General features: G+C 42.8%; 2 protein-coding genes across 2 annotated transcripts in view; both read right to left on the bottom strand.

The window, feature by feature from the left end:
* Positions 1 to 9,678, bottom strand: part of LOC126236314 (esterase FE4-like) — a 136,697-nt gene extending 127,019 nt beyond the window's left edge. The window contains exon 1 of the mRNA XM_049945525.1: positions 9,475 to 9,678. Coding sequence (XP_049801482.1) covers positions 9,475 to 9,525 — 51 coding nt within the window. The 5' untranslated portion in view covers positions 9,526 to 9,678. The remainder of the gene's footprint in view (positions 1 to 9,474) is intronic.
* Positions 1 to 17,937, bottom strand: part of LOC126236312 (juvenile hormone esterase-like) — a 557,639-nt gene that overhangs the window by 270,657 nt on the left and 269,045 nt on the right. The window lies entirely within an intron of this gene.

Raw genomic sequence — 17,937 nt, 5'->3', positions numbered from 1 at the left:
TTAGATTTTCATAAACATCTGTTTTCCTCATAACTATGTATCTGTGTTTTAGGCTCTTTTACTTCTCAGTGCCACAACTGAATAAACAGTTGAAGCTAGGCAATGGTGTGGAATGAAATAAAATATTTCAGATATATAGACCGCCTCAGAGGAAAAGAGTAGGTCGTTTTAGTTTATCAGTGAACCCAGGCATGGGAAAAAAATAAGGTTTGTGGAAGCACAATCTATTTTTGGAAAAAGAAAGGAAAAACTTCAAACTTTTGCAACACGACTAATAGTTGCTTTGCTAATAAAGTCTAAAACAAATCAGAGAATTAAATAAGCGTCTATAATATAATATTACTTCAGTTTAACGCGGCGTGAATATGTTTTAAATCACTTGACAACTGCTAGTCACAGACGTCTGATTTGTTTCCATTTCGTGGGAGAGTTGCCTCATTATAGTACATTTAGCTCTACTGTCTTTGCACTTTAGAATCGTCAGAAGAAATTCCTCTGAAAGGCCTGAGCGTCCATTACCCATCGCTCGAACAGCATTTGGCCACAGAGAATCGACTGGATCTAGGAGAATCTCGCAGAGACACGTGTTTACGTTTCGAGATTTCTGTTTCCTTTTCTCACCTCGCGCGCACCTCTCTCGCCAAATGAAAACAACATTTCGTTGAGAGAGCTAGCATGTGAATTAAAATACATTCACATAATCCCGGAAGACAAAAATATTATGTTATTGTGTGTATCCCGTTTTCGGCACGTTATCCGGAAAGATAGGACGAATTCTCTGCAAACGCTAAGTGAAGACAGTCTTCCGCCTACCAGTTAAAACACTGGCTCTGTTTGGTAGCGTCGAAGACGACTTCTGTCAATGTGGAAAGACAAATACGTCAGACAGTGCATGATGTCTAAGATCGTTGCCAGCGTTTCATCAGAGATGAACATCCAAACAAGTCGACAGTTGTGAAAAATTCCGTATCTATATAATTACACGGAATGGATTACGACCATAGTAAGGTTCTGACACAGACGTCTAGTGCCATTACACAATCTATAGAGATTCGGGTAAGGGAACCGCTGATAAATCAGTAATGAATCCTTAATAAGTCCTGGGAACCTAGAATTAGTCTAATTAAGAAGAGTAAGATACGCTACCATGAACTGACATGGGGGGCAGGTAGAGGAATAACAGAGGTGCCGCCAGCACGTGAGGAGATGGACGGTGGTGGTGGTGGTGGTGGGGGGGGGGGGGTTTGGAGATAAAAGCGCTGCGCTGGCTTCCACATGAAGAGGTGGCCCAAGAAGAGAAGGCGGACGCCCTGCCCTCCATTTTTAAGCAGGGGAAGCGGGCCGCGCCGCCGCGAAGACGACGACAGTGGGCTCCGCGAAACGTTGCCGAAAGCCACCGACGACGCCGTTGCCGCGCTCAAATCCGCCATGGCGGAGGAGAGGGCGGTCCTGAGGGCAGAACTGGATGAGATGCGTCGCGAGGTGACAACTCAAGGTAGCCCTGCACCTCGCATGATACCTAAAGAGGTGCCGACCCCCCCCCCCCCCCCCCGTAAGGGGGTAGACGCGGAAACGCAAACGACCGTCTCCCTGGCCGACGCGGAATCGCAGGCTGCTGGGGAGGTGGTCATGGAGCCGGGGACACCCGCCGACTGCAAGAAGACGAACCCCTTGGAAACGGTGGTCCCTTCTGCCTCTGCAGATACGCAGACCGCGGAAGAGACGCCCATGGAGACCGACGGAGGAGAAGACGAGCCGGCTTTCGAGTGCCTGCCCCTCCCCAACAGGAATTGCGTGAGGGACGTACTCACCAGGATCGCAGACTCCCTACGAGATGACAGCTATCCCCACCATGGAAATCCATACCCCTTCACAGTAACCGATATCCCCCCCTCTCCAACATAAACCCTATTCATTCCACTGGGAGTGTGAACCCCTAAACCAGAAGATTAAAAGGCGGAAACTCGTCCGGCATACTGTCGTGTCCCGAAAGGGAGTGAGATTGACACGAATTGGATTCAGGGGACTTACCTCAATCGATCTTCTCGAAGAGTAGAATTAGGCGCGGGGAGCTTCTGCAACTCTGACAGCTAGGAGGAGCAAGTTAATGCTAAGGTGCAGGATACGGAACTCCTTGAGGAGTGATTACTGCTGCAGGGTAGAATTCATAACAGCTCATAGTTTGATAACTGAGTATCCCTACTGGCACTATCTTGCACTACTTTCTGTCAGTTGAATCTCTTACTCTGGGATCTATCTCTCTGGTTGTTGCGGAGCCGAGGCTAGCGAATCGTACTAAGTTCCCACTTCTGCCGTAGAACGACACGGAGCTTGCGTCGTTATACTCAGCAGATCTCGACTGCCTATAGGGTCCTCCTAACCCCCTATTAAACTACCTTCGTGCGTCACGGAAAGCTTCTAGAATGTTCTATACCTCCTCCCTGGAGGCCGACCACGTACTTTGTATATTCCCATCATCATGTGATGTGAGAAAGCTACTTTGATCCCTGGTATGCATTCGGCTACAGCGTCCAGCTAGTCACGTAACGTTGTTTGCCGCCTGGCGCCGCTTCGTCGGCGCTGGCCCGTATCATCGACAAATACTGCCGCAATGCTTCCGTACAGGAGTGTACGCCTAGCTGCCTCTCCCACTGAATAAGTCCCAATACACTTAATTTGTACTCGTCGCTGATTGAGATTAGCAACAGTACGGATCTGGAGCTAATCAACGGCTACCCGATCTTCACCGACGCGGATTGGAGGTACATGGCGGAGACTGCCGTCCTGTGGCCGCCAGTGGACTACTCCCGTCTAACCATAATAGGATTCGGACAGCCAGGAAACAAGAAGAATAAGAAGAAACCGTCAGAGACATCTGGCAGATAGTTTCTTTTTCTCCATATAACCCAGATGCCCATCCAGACCCAGAGGTACCAACAATTCGACCAGTCAGGAATAGAGGAGGAACAGCTTCCTACAGCTTAAACTCCTATGACTCGGGCCAAGGCTAAGGCCCTTCATTTAGACGTCAGCGTCCAAGCGGTCAAATTTGTGAGTGGTCCTGACGAAGACAACGTGGTCGCTTGCCGACATACTGTGCCCGTTGGACACTGACATCTGGCCGTTCATCCGTGAAATATTTCGTCAACATGTTGTTAATTTCAGTTTTCCGATTTTAGTTCTACGTTATTAACAAAAAAATGGCTCTGAGCACTATGGGACTTAACTTCTGAGGTCATCAGTCCCCTAGAACTAAGAACAACTTAAACCTAACTAACCTAAGGACATCACACACATCCATGCCCGAGGCAGGATTCGAACCTGCGACCGGAGCGGTCGCGCAGCTCCAGACTGTAGCGTCTATAACCGCTCGGCCACTCTGGCCGGCTACGTTATTAACACGTCAAGCATTAACGGTCTTGTAGGCCTTTGAACTTATTTTTGTCGTTTTCATAAATAAATTTGGCTTTTATCAATCAACTAAAATGTACTTTTCTTTTCCGCTGATGCAGTCAGTTTATTTGAAACAAGTGTTTCATTCCACGCTTTTAGCCTAATTTCAAGTACACATTTTCATTATCCGGAAAGATAGGACGAATTCTCTGCAAACGCTAAGTGAAGACAGTCTTCCGCCTACCAGTTAAAACACTGGCTCTGTTTGGTAGCGTCGAAGACGACTTCTGTCAATGTGGAAAGACAAATCACATTTGATTCTCTAATAAAGAACCAAATATGAGAGAATACTCCTAGAAAACTGGCACGTGGAAACCACACTGTCAAGCTTAGTACCAGGCACTTCATAGTGAATGTGAGCATACGAGTATGCACTTTAGCCGAATTATTCTGTTTTGTTTGGTTAGCGAAACTCGCATGCTCTTTGAGTATTCTCTGCTCCACATTATTTGTTCATTTATGTTGTTACATCTTAAATATACAGAATGCCATTGAATGGTAAATTATACAATGACAGCGTACCGTGTTTTATCATTATAATACATTTTTCTTGGTTGAAATGTGGAATATATTTTGTGAACAGTTTTTGATACCATCACTTATATTGGGTTCGTTAATACGCAGTAATGAAACAAAGAAGAAACTTAAGACAAATTCTAACAGTTATTTCGAGGCTGTTGCTGCTCTCCATAACTGCCTGACGAACAGCAATGGCGAAAATCTAATCAGGTAGCAGATTAATTTCAGTTTGCAAATATCTAGAACCACTTTCCTGAACTATAATATCTAAGAACAAAAATTAAGAGTGAGGCTGTTGACGCTGTAATATGTCTGTTTCTAGGAGACGAGGTACTGGCAGAAGTAAAGCTGTGAGGACGGGGCGTGAGTCGTGCTTGGGTAGCTCAGTGATAGAGCACTCTCCCGCGAAAGGCAAAGGTCCCGAGTTCGAGTCTCGGTCCGGCACACTGTTTTAATCTGCCAGGGAGTTTCATTTGTAATATGTCTGATTTAACAGCATGGTCATGCGTAGTTGCTCTCTCCATCTGGTTCAGACATCGTTGGCACTCAGAAGAGAGCAATCAACAGTACAAAGCCAACAGATACACGTAGCAGATCTGTTTTCCATTATTCACCTACTAGTTTAGCGCCCTCTGCTTTGCTCGCGTAGGCTGTATGGCCTGCAGAGACTTTTTGTTCTTATTTAATCGAATTTTTATAGTGTCCACACTTTGCAGCTCCTTCCAAGCTTTTCACGCAAAGGCCATATAAGCAAGGTTTTTTCGAATGTGCTTCTGATCAGAAAGCGATTCTGCTTGCTGGAGTCCAAAGTTTATGTTAATCATGCCTTTGGCGTTCTTGTGCAGATATTTCAATAGCAACTTTCGGTCCCTAACAAATATTACTTTGTATCTAACCGAGAAGTAAGATACCAGTTATCATAAATTTAGCTTTATACTTTTTTTAATGTAACGGAATATTTTATTAAAAATTTTCATCCCATAGTGCACTCCTTTAGAGGCTGAATTTCCAGGAACACTGAAACACGTGTTTTTTATTTCTAACCGAGAAGTCAAATACCAATTGTCATAGGCGTAGCCGTAAAATACTTCAGTAGTTCTTTAGAAATTATTTTTGAAAAAACTTTCACCTATTTTACGTCCGTTGGGGCTGAATTTCCAAAAATGCTGAAACACGTATTTTATTTTCTGACTGAGAAACCGAACACCAGTTTTGGGTAGATCTTGCTTCAAAATTTACTTAATAGCGAACTTTCAAAAAGCATTTCATCTACTATTTCACCTCCTTAGGAACGGAATTTAGGACAATTCCTTCTTAAACGAGCCTATAGTATAAGGTACTCGCCCCTCCAAACTTCAAGTTTCTGTTCTTAGCGGTTCTGGCTGGTCGATGATGAGTCAGTGAGACCCTATTTCACCCCTTAGGTTTTGAATTTCCAAAATTAGTGAAACATTTTTTCATCTCTAACCAGCTTTCAAAGATTTGGCGTTAAAAATGCTTTCGCAGCGAAATACTGTCATAAAACGTTTCACTTCCTATTTCACTGCATTAGGGGTTGAGTTTGCAAAAACAGTGAAATGGGTATGTTTTATTTCTAACAGATACAAATTTTCATAGATTTAGCGTCAAAAATGCTTGTTCAATGAAATATTTCCACAAAAACGTTCATCCCCGTTTCCCCCAGAGTAGCTGAACTTCCAAAATACAGTGAAACATGGATTTTTTATTTCTATCTGAGATGACCAATTTAAATTTTCAGAGATTTATCTTCTAAAATGCTTTCACAATAAAATATTTTCATAAAAAATCTCTTCTATTTCACCCCCTTAAGGGTTCACTTTCCAAAAACACTGAAACAGGTATTTTTTTGTTTGTAACCGAGATAAATATCAACGTTCAAAGACGTAGCATCAAAAATGCTTCAGCAGTTCTTAAATAACAGTATGTTTTCAAAAAAGCTTTCACCCATAATCTCACCTCCCTAGGTTAAATATCCAAAAAATGCTGAAACATATTTCTTTATTTGTAGCCGAGAAACCAAATACCACTTCTCGTAAATCTAGCTTCAAAATTGGTTTAATAGAGACATTTAAAAAAAGCCTTAATCCCCTATTTCACATCCGTAGTGTCGGAATTTGGAAAAATCTATTCTTAGACGACGCCTACATGTATAAGATCCATACCTTCTCCAGATTTCAACTTTCTATCCTTACCGACTTGGACTGGGCGATGATGAACCAGTCAGACAGTCCGTCAGCCAGTCAGGACACTGCATTTTATTCATAGAGAAGATTTCACTTATTAGGAGTGTATCCATGCTGAGACAGTCTGTCTGAAGTAACAGCAAAAAATTAAATGTCCATGCTCAAAGTACAAGACAAAGAATAAATCACTATGTTCATAGCACAAAAACCTTGCCCTTATAAAAATAGCCCTTTTCATCAAGGAATTTAAACATAAAACCTGCCAACATAAATACAATTCGAAGTCTTTTCTTTGTTCGACGAGAATTATATTTTTATGTTGTATTTCTTCTTACACATTAGATCAGATATTTCTTCTTACACATTAGATCAGATACATATGACATTCTTTTCCATCATCGTCTATCAGATCATTGGAACAGCGGAAAGTTCCACGGGACCGGAAGAACGCCCAGGTCATAGCAATCTATAAAAAGGGTAGAAAATTGGAGGCACATAATTACCGGCCAATTTCACTGACATTGATTTGTTGTTGAATCATGGAACATATTTTGTGTTCAGACATAATGACCTTTCAAGACTGAGAAGCTCATCTGCAGAAACCAGCACCGTTTTAGGAAACAGCAGTCATGCGAGACACAGCTGGCTCTCTTTGTTCATGATATACAACAGGCTCTAGATACCGGCTCCCAGGTTGATGCCATATTTCTAGACTTTCGAAAGGCGTTCGACTCAGTTCCGCATTGTCGCTTGCTCCAAAAAGTGCGCGCTTGCGCTCTATCCGATGACATATGCCGTTGGATAGAAAGTTTTCTAACAGACAGGGAGCAGTATGTCGTCCTGAACGGGGTGACTTCAACAGAAACAAGCGTAACCTCAGGTGTGCCCCAGGGCAGCGTAATAGGTCCACTGCTTTTTACGATTTGCATAAACGATCTGGTTGATGGTATTGACAGCGGCATTAGACTGTTTGCCGATGATGCTGTAGTCTACAGGAAAGTAGTATCACACGAAAGTTGTGAACAAATCAATGAGGATTTGCAGAAAATCAATGAATGGTGTAATGATTGGCAGTTATCTCTCAATATAAGTGCAACCTACAGCGTATAAAAAAGCGAAAATCCCCGTTAATATAAGAGTGCAAAATAAATGCCCAGTCTTTGGAAGCGGTAGCATCAAGTATCTGGTTGTGACTGTTCGAAATGATCTCAAATTGAATGATCAGATTACACAAGTAATGGGAAAGGCGAACTCTAGATTGCGGTTTATTGGAAAGGAAATTGTGTACAATAGGTTAGTTCGTCCAGTCTTTGAGTATTGTTCGTCTCTATGGGACCCTTACCAGTTGGGTCTGATTCAGGAGATTGAGAAGGTCAAAAGAAGAGCGGCAAGATTCGTGACTGGTACATTTAGCCATTGCGAGAGCATTACAGATCTCACAGAAAGTTTGAAGTGGGATACACTTGCAGATAGACGACGCGCTAAACGGAAGGGGCTGCTCACTAAATTCCGAAATCCAATCTTCGCCGAGGATGTAGAGCATAAATTACCACCAACTTTCAAATTGCGCAATGATCACCATTCAAAGATGAGGGAAATTAGACCTCGCACTGAGGCGTTCAGACATTCTTTTTTTCCCTCGTGCGATCCGCGAGTGGAACAGAGGGAGGGAAATATGACTGGCACGAATTGTGCCCTCCGCCACACACCGCTTGGTGGCTAGGGGAGTATATATGTAGATGTAGAACACACGTAAGGATGAAAGAAATAAGCAGTAATGAGAGAGAGAGAGAGAGAGAGAGCTACATATTGTTGCTTAATATCACTGCACATAATTGTGAGTGTTCTTATTGGTGTGATGCATGTATAAATTTTCATTGCACTCTGTAACTGTCACCTATCACGCCATCTGTCATATTACATACACTGCATACCTCAGGTTGTGCATAACTTCTCGGAAAGAGATCTGGTGAACTAAATGGAAACAGCAATACAGGCAACACTGCTCCGTTCTGATAGAACAACGTACGTATTCTAGGTGGTTGCTGGAGGTATTTTATGACAATTGCATATGTGCAAGTTTAGTATTCGTGATGTGCGAGATTAAAAAAAGTAGCCTGAGTCGTACCTGTAAACAGAAATATATTTAACGCATTTAGACATCGACGTCGCATTTCCGTTGTTTATCTGTATCATGTTACACAAAAAACTACGTGCCTTTGATAGATTTGATGCATCAGTGTATCTAAGCACAGAATTTTAGTTCGCAAATTGTGATAACAAAACCACCGAACACGGCATTTTAGTTTTGGGACGATGGAGTTCAATATGGCATAAAAAATTGGGGTTGACAACTAGCGTTACATGTGACCAAGCAACGAAATAGGCAGGACTTCCGTTCGGGCAGTGCGAAAAGCTCGAGAGGCTAGAAATATGTTCATTGCTGCGTGAGCGCAGCTTTGGCCGCTGCAGGAAAAGAAGCTATCATAAAACAAGCCACAAGAGGAATAGTAAACGTCATCGCCGTGCTCCAGGAAAACGCTGCCTCTAGGTGCAAGCTGCGGATTCGCTGTTGCTGCCCGTCATCTGTTAAGAGTAGCACACGCTGTGCACAATCGTGCAGCTTCCTCTCCAAAGTATCCTGACGTCGAACTGTCCAATCATATGCCGAATGTGACGTCGTATGTCACCTGACAAAGAAGATAGTATTGGGATGAGCATCCCATGGATCTACCAGTTTAGTCAGCCCTGAAGAACACAGCTGTGAAGCGGGTCGAAACGTCGGTTGTCTAGTTGTTTTAGTGTTTTAAATGACGCAGCCTAACACAAAAACATTTTATTCAAAATGATGGAATTAGTATGCGTATAATTTTATTCTCCATTACCGGTTTGCTTGTCACGTGAGAAACATCAGATAATTATTGTCCTGGTGGCAACACATCAGCTGATCTACCTGAATATATGTTCACTGTGTCCCCGGTGGGAGATGTCCGTCTGATTAGAAGGGAACCTACAAGATAGGGGGCTCTATTATGAAAAAGAACATCAGGCTTTTCGAGAAAAAGCCAAACTTCGAATAGGGAAGACACGACAAAACCACAGGAAGAAAAAACATAACGAATGTAGGAGTAGTGGGGGGGGGGGGGGGGAGTGAGGGGAGGTAAATTTAGAGTAAGGGGAAGAGAGAGTTGAAATATCGCAATCCTCTGCTAGGTAACGGAAAACAAAGACGGGGCCCTAAAAAACTGTGTTGAGCCTAGTACTGACGGTAAGCGACAGTGTTGCCCGGAGAACTTACCGTTCCCATGAGGGCAGCGAACGCCAGCAGGACGTAGGCAGGGAGTGCCATGGCGGAAGGCGACCGCGCGACTGGCGGAAGCCCAACAGCTGGAGCAGCGGCGTGGTGCCCTGGCCGGTCCCCTCTCTCTCGGCCGGCCCTGGGGACCAGTCTGCGAGGTTCCCTGGGTGGGGCGGCTGCTGGTCGGCCTCACACACACCTCACCTGTTTCACAATACTCTTATACGCTCACACACCAACTTCCTCGTGAGCCGGCGGGAGGACGATATAGGCTGGTGAGTGAAAACATTGTGACCACTGTCCACAGTGAGACTGGATACCGCTTGGTGGCGCTGAGGTCATATGAAGTGGTGGGGGACGTACATTAAGCGGGGCAGAGACGAATGTGGAATCATTCTAGTGTCGACAGGGGTGGCTAATCGGGAAATCCACTGATATACGCTGGTTGCCATCAAATGATGGCTGGGAACGAGCGTATCGTAAATTGCGAACCTGATTGCAGAAAGTGGTGATACGAGGCCCGCCTGCTCTGTGGAGCAGGATGACGGCTATCTGTGGCAGATTTAACGACAGATAATGCTGGTGCAGGCGAAAAATTTCGTAGAACACCGCTTAGCGCACATTCTGAACATGGAGTTCTACAACAGATGACCCCTACTTTTGCCATATTGACCCACCAACATCGTCAATTACGATTGCTGTCGGCACAGGATCAAGTTTGGACCATGGATCAATGGAAACATGTCGCTTGGTCGGATGAATCACATTTCTTGCTACACCAGGTCGATGGTTATATCGTATATGCTGTCATCCAGGCGTACGTGTTCACAAAATATGCTCCGTGCCACCAGTGGAGGCCTGGCTTCCATGAGACCTGTGACTAGAGTCGACGGCGCGATGCTAGCTGTGGACTGCGGGACTGTGTGGCATTGTGGACCAGCTGCATATCTTCGTGCTTAATGTCTTCCCCAAGGGGGATGGCATCTACCTCCACGATAACTGTCCATGTCACAAGGCCAGAATCGTGCTGCAGAGTTTTGATGAGCATTACAGTGAACTTACGTTTATATGCCTAATATGAACCCGATGGCTCTGTGCCCATAAACCATCGGCCCGTAATTTACGAGAACTGCGCGAACTTTGTATAGGCGTATGGTGCCACATACTTCCGGAAACCTAATGAAGGCTTTTCTAAACTACGTCAAACACAATCGCTGCTTTCGTGCGTTGTAAGGGTGGATCAACAGTATTAAGTAGGTGGTCGTAATGTTTTAGCGCCTCAGTATATCACCGTTTACTTATCTCTGTAGTTTTATTTAAGGAGTGTTCAAAAAATGGTTCAAATGGCTCTGAGCACTATGGGACTTCTGAGGTCATCAGTCCCCTAGAACTTAGAACCACTTAAACCTAAGTAACCTAAGGACATCACAAACATCCATGCCCGAGGCAGGATTCGAACCTGCGACCGTAGCGGTCGCGCGGTTCCAGACTGTTGCACCTAGAACCGCTCGGCCACCCCAGCCGGCTTAAGGAGTGTTGTTCAAGTCCTCTTCCGCTCGTTCTGTTTCACAAGTTTCGTTATTACCTGAAAAGAGTTCAGGCGAGACGTGACCCAGAGTTTGATGCATATTTGGGAAACATTCAGCTCATATAACAGACCAAGAAGAGTCTCTCAGTCTGTCGTAAATGCTGTTATACGAGGACCAATGATAATTTTTCTGTTTTTGGTTTATTGGTGTATCTAGAGCAATTATGCACATTAAGTGTCAACTTGAAATTGAGACTAGGTCAGTTTATATGAATTTTTGAAGTGTTCCTTTCACGTGGGTAAACTGAAACACTTTGCACTCACGAATCTGTTTTGGACGGGTTACCACAGCGGAAGTTAAACTATAGGTGGTAAAGATTTATATGATTTTTTTCCTTAATTTTCAGTAAAATACCTGACTAAAAAGTGGTAAGTGAGATTGGACGAGTTGTTTACATACAACGATACCTTTAATCGCTGAATTTCAAGCACGCAATCTCATTCCAGAGATGCGATTCTTCCGTGTTCTTTTGTTTGACACAACGAACAAGAACCAAGGTAGGAGGAAACGCAGCATCGGTCGTAAATTTTTAATCTGTTTATAGGAGATCAATTTCAGCTATTGTGTAGCTTCCTTTAGTGCAATTATATGCACGTCATGATGACTCAGCGTAAATAATGCCACATTCACATTACAGATAACAAACAGTACTGAAGATAGCTACGCAGTGCAGCTGAAATCTATCTGCAGTAAACAGATTAAAAATTTACGACCGATGCTGCCCTTCTTTCTATCTTCTATCCATTAATACCGTTGTGAAGCAGGCTCTTCCTGATAGAAACAAACCTGAACGAAAAAGAACACTTCTAATACGGTGTATTAACTACTGGGCAATCGGCTCCTTAGATGTGAACTAGTTCAAGAATTCTCCCGGTGGTCATTTGTTTTTGGTTGCAGCCAACGTTGCAGTGCGCGCAAAATACCGTGGCCGCTAGATGCGCGGTCGGCTTGGGAAGCATGAGAAGAGTGGCAGTGATGGAGGGTCGCTCAGAACGCTGTAGGAGAAATGCCGAACGCTGGAGGGGAAGGGCCCTTCTAAACTGAAGTATATGCTCACATTTTTTTGTAAATCTTGAGTGCGGCCCTTTCCTGCGCACACTTGCATGCTGACCATTAAAAAATCTATTGTCACCTCTGCTTTAGTTAACATCTAAAAAAATTAGGCCGAAAAGGCAGCGATTTATTTTTGCCTGGCTTGTTAACGATTTGTAACTTTTAGAGAAGCATCATGAGTGTCGAATTTCGAGTAAAACCTACACATTTCTGTAGTTTCTATGTCAAAATATGCTTCTTTTGCAAAAACACAGCGGAGTTTACACTGTCTCACCTCACTAACATGTGCAGACACAATCGCGAGAGAATTCTGAAACAGTAGTTTAGTTTATTAAGTGAGGAACTGAGGAAAATAAAGGCAGCAGTTTACAAAAAAAGCACATACTCGGCACAAAAAAAAACGTGTAATGTCTTCACATATGTTGTTCCATAACCCCTAGCATTTCTCGTTTCCCCAGCTATGGATGGTCCTTAAAAATTAAATTCGTTCACCGAAAAAGTCTGTAGTTATTGGAATAACAGCATAGATAATTAAATTTTACATAAAACGATATGATAAAATACTATCATCTTTGCGAGCTATCATTTGCCAAAATCCCCTTTCGATATCTGAAACTGTTTATGAAATGTGAGGAATGTTGCATATATTTCAATCTGGCTTTATCGCTGGCACAGCGCGATCGCAAACGAGGGTGCTACGTCAGATCAGTTTTCTCGAGACAGACACGTTCCTCTATCCAACTCTAAGGAAAAATTCAATATTTCACAACATATTACGTAATATGCACCAAACCAAAATCATAGTGACCTCTGTTTTTCATTGCACAATTTTTCGAATTTCGCGCAGTGTCTTACTTTCACGTAAATATCACAATAACTATGAGCATTAACGAAATGATGGGCACATCATGAACCTGCTATAGCTATAAGTAAAGCAAAAATATGTTTTTTTTTTTTTTACCGAATAGTTTCCATAAAATCGTTTGAGAAATACTGCAGGGTGCGCGCCTCGATTCCGTCATCGCTGACCGGCCGAAGGGTGGAAAACACTTATCGGCCTCCCCTTCCGAACAAACAGATGAACTCTACCAGCGCTTTGGACGAAAACCGGTCACTGCGGCATCGGCCACCATATCCTACTCGAGTCGGATGAGAACACTGCGAGGTAGTCTTCGTTGTCTGCTGTGTTACTCGAGCCATGCGCATTCCACATCGGGGCCGCTCGCAGGTGTCGATAGCAGCCGTTTACGGCTAATGTATCCGAGCAGCTACTGCGTAACCGAAGGACGGCTTTCGCCAGGGGGCAGAGAGGCGACGCCGAGCAGCAGTAGTTAGACGTGCGCGGTATTCCCACGTCTTGTGTTAGTGTGTATGCCCTGTAGTACGGTGTCCTCTGTCGCTGTGGACGTGTTGATATCCCTGTGGGCTAAATAACGCGTGACATTGGCCGTACGGTTTAGGGACAGTGTTGTGGGCGCCAAGACGCTGCTTGGAATTCAGACTGTCAGGCACTCAAGTATTTGGAGGAAGCAAATTTTGGCTTGGGAATACGTCTCGCATCAAGGCTGCGGATTTTATGCTGAGTGCCCATTTCCAGCTGTGGACAGCAATTTTGGATTTGAAAAGTACTGGGGCCCTGGCATCCAGGTTGTCTTTCAGGTTTGCGAGTGATTTTCCTGTGGCTGCCTGATATACTGTGGGGCACGTATGTGATCGCTTGTTTCTGTATTGGGCTGTCTCTTGCGATTTTGAGCAAGTTTCGCAAATGTGGGCTAATCATTAAATTTACTGTTGGCAGCTTTGGCACTATTTTCATACCGCTGTGTGGTGTGGTTTGTTAGTGTAGGTGCAAGCTTCTGGTTTTACATTGTCAAGGGAGTTGCATGGTCAAGTAATTGGTCTGAAACTTTCTTGGCGTTTGTTTCTTGTGCTCGCCAGCTTGCCCCTCTCGTTGGTGCATGTGTTTTCTTGTTTTAGCGGTACTAGGATTAATGCAGTTTGTACATTGCAGTGGAACTAAGAGGGAGCCAGGAAGTGGGCCTTGCTGTACTGCTCTGTGTGCCTCTAAGTGGAAATAAGTCCACATCTAATTAATCCTTCATACACTATTGGACAGACGTATCTTATTTCTTCGCTGAACAGGTGAATTTAAAGGATTTCATAAATTCACTGTAGCTAAATTAACTAACATTGTCACAGTACTCAACACTCATACAGAAAAAGTTTTGTATTGTTGCAACCGCACTTCATACTACTTCTACTAGAACGCAGGAGTGAACAGTTAGTCAAGAAGGCCACAGGCACTGAGACAGCGTATGTGTACCAGAAATTCGTTCATGTCTGTCAGTCGAAACAGTACAACAGCACTTCAGAACAAAGCCCAGCAAAGAAAGATCCACCAGCTGCCTCCTCCATTCCGCGACAATGTGCACAGTTTAAAGCTTCAGGATGCTTCTGCGAGGGCAAATCAACGGTCCGCCCGCATGTTGCCGCGTTTCGCACATAGCCCACAGAAGAGGACAAACAGAGCAAGCAGAAAATTGACAAACCACAACCGGTTGTTTGGAAGATCTTAAAGGAAACGACTGAAGCTTAAGCCTTTTGCAATCAAAGTTGTATTGCCCAAAAATATTGTGATGGGTACAATCAACTATTGTATTATGTAGGAAACTGTACACCCTTCTTATTTTCGTTATACTATGTTATCTGACGAAATACATACAATGTACAATGTTGCTGGATGAATAAACTACTACTACTACTACTACTACTACTACTACTACTACTACTACTACTACTACCACCTCTGACTCCCAATTTCAAAGTCAGAAGCTTTGAATTTTTTGGATAGTTCCAAAAGCTGATGGATGAGGATGGGTTTTATCAGAAACTCGTCTTCAGTAATAAAGCAACATTTTTTGTGAATGGCACCTAAACAAATCTGAAGACAGAGAATCCTCGCACTATCGTACAAACACTCGAGTCACCACAAGTTAATTAGTTTTGTGCAGGTTGAAAGTTTACAGTTCCTTTTTCTTCTGCAATAAGACATTTGCAAGACATACGTAATGGGAAAACTGGCTCATGACACAAATGGAGATGAATAGTGTGGACTTTGTCTACCAACAGGATGGTGCTTCACGTCACTTTCACCATGATGTTCGAGAATTCTTAAACAGGAAATTGCGAAACCATTGGATCGGTTGTGGTAAACTTGATAATCAGCAAGTCATGTCATGGCCTCTATACTCTACCGACCTAACTCCAAGTGATTTTCTTGTGTCGGGTTATGTGAAAGACTCAATTTGTCAAATATAGGTACAGCAAATCTGCAAAATCGCTTCAATCGTTTACAATAATCTTGTAAATTGTATAGTGATCTACTGCATTTCATTGTGCTCACCTCTTATGCTGCTATTGGTTGCATGTTGTCTCCCTTTGCTGCTCCAGTGGTCTTAAGCTGATGTGTTGCTGGCTATAGTCAGCCATTAAGTATTTTAACTCTTACTTTCTGTAATCGAGCATCTGACTTCATTTAGTTGCTGTAAGGAGGTTCTATTTGAATTTCAGTGCCTTGCTGGCAATGATTATTTTCTATAATATGTAGTAGTGCCCAGTTAATTTTGTAACTTTCGGAATAATCTGAATGATTGGTACTAAACTTAATTAGTGACTACCATTTATGTCAAATCTTTTTTCTAAAGCTATCTGTAAAAATCTTTGGCAACTTTATCGAGAGGTTGCCATTGGTATACTACTGTTTTAAAACAAAACCATTTTCGCGTTCACAGTTGGCCTTGCATTGATCTAATTTCAGTACTCTGTGAGTGTTTAACATTTTGAGAGGCCTAACTTATTACAAACATTTGATTGGCCATGGGTCGTGAATTTAATTGTGTTTGAACAAAATGTTGTAGCCTGTCCACCAGCAATGGCATATTTGGGTTACCATTATGGATATATTTTTGGTGGACCTTCTTGTATTCTAATGAACTATACTGTAACAACCAGCTTGGACCAAGGTCAGTAATTCAGCTGCTCATGATTGTTATTCTTGTTAATATCGTTATCGCTTGACCTAAAGCGCTTGGTCGCAAATTGCTAATATTGTCTTGACTCGTTTGTGTATTTTTACAAATTCTTCTGTGCTTTTAACATTTTCAATATTGTACTTAATTTTTTTGTTTAAAGGTCACCGACTCTTCCATCTTAATTTTTATACTTTGCTGTTAAGAGATTGTTTTGATTATAGATACGAAGCCCACACCTACTACAGTAGTACAAGTTTATATGCCAACTAGCTCTGCAGATGACGAAGAAATTGAAGAAATGTATGATGAAATAAAAGAAATTATTCAGATAGTGAAGGGAGACGAAAATTTAATAGTCATGGGTGACTGGAATTCGAGTGTAGGAAAAGGGAGAGAAGGAAACATAGTAGGTGAATATGGATTGGGGCTAAGAAATGAAAGAGGAAGCCACCTGGTAGAATTTTGCACAGAGCACAACTTAATCATAGCTAACACTTGGTTTAAGAATCATGGTAGAGGGTTGTATACATGGAAGAACCCTGGAAATACTAAAAGGTATCAGATAGATTATATAAATGTAAGACAGAGATTTAGGAACCAAGTTTTAAATTGTAAGACATTTCCAGGGGCAGATGTGGACTCTGACCACAATCTATTGGTTATGACCTGTAGATTAAAACTGAAGAAACTGCAAAAAGGTGGGAATTTAAGGAGATGGGACCTGGATAAATTGAAAGAACCAGAGGCTGTACAGAGTTTCAGGGAGAGCATAAGGGAACAGTTGACAGGAATGGGGGAAAGAAATACAGTAGAAGAAGAATGGGTAGCTTTGAGGGATGAAGTAGTGAAGGCAGCAGAGGATCAAGTAGGTAAAAAGACGAGGGCTAGTAGAAATCCTTGGGTAACAGAAGAAATATTGAATTTAATTGATGAAAGGAGAAAATATAAAAATGCAGTAAATGAAGCAGGCAAAAAGGAATACAAACGTCTCAAAAATGAGATCGACAGGAAGTGCAAAATGGCTAAGCAGGGATGGCTAGAGGACAAATGTAAGGATGTAGAGGCTTATCTCACTAGGGGTAAGATAGATACTGCCTACAGGAAAATTAAAGAGACCTTTGGAGAGAAGAGAACCACTTGTATGAATATCAAGAGCTCAGATGGAAACCCAGTTCTAAGCAAAGAAGGGAAAGCAGAAAGGTGGAAGGAGTATATAGAGGGTCTATACAAGGGCGATGTACTTGAGGACAATATTATGGAAATGGAAGAGGATGTAGATGAAGATAAAATGGGAGATACGATACTGCGTGAAGAGTTTGACAGAGCACTGAAAGACCTGAGTCGAAACAAGGCCCCCGGAGTAGACAACATTCCATTGGAACTACTGACGGCCTTGGGAGAGCCAGTCCTGACAAAACTACCATCTGGTGAGCAAGATGTATGAAACAGGCGAAATACCCTCAGACTTAAAGAAGAATATAATAATTCCAATCCCAAAGAAAGCAGGTGTTGACAGATGTGAGAATTACCGAACAATCAGTTTAATAAGCCACAGCTGCAAAATACTAACACGAATTCTTTACAGACGAATGGAAAAACTAGTAGAAGCCGACCTCGGGGAAGATCAGTTTGGATTCCGTAGAAATACTGGAACACGTGAGGCAATACTGACCTTACGACTTATCTTAGAAGAAAGATTAAGGAAAGGCAAACCTACGTTTCTAGCATTTGTAGACTTAGAGAAAGCTTTTGACAATGTTGACTGGAATACTCTTTCAAATTCTAAAGGT

Source organism: Schistocerca nitens, chromosome 2 (assembly GCF_023898315.1).
Source record: "Schistocerca nitens isolate TAMUIC-IGC-003100 chromosome 2, iqSchNite1.1, whole genome shotgun sequence".
Classification (NCBI taxonomy): domain Eukaryota; kingdom Metazoa; phylum Arthropoda; class Insecta; order Orthoptera; family Acrididae; genus Schistocerca; species Schistocerca nitens.
The sequence above is the reverse complement of the archived record's forward strand: the minus strand, read 5'-3'. Positions and strand labels throughout refer to the sequence as shown.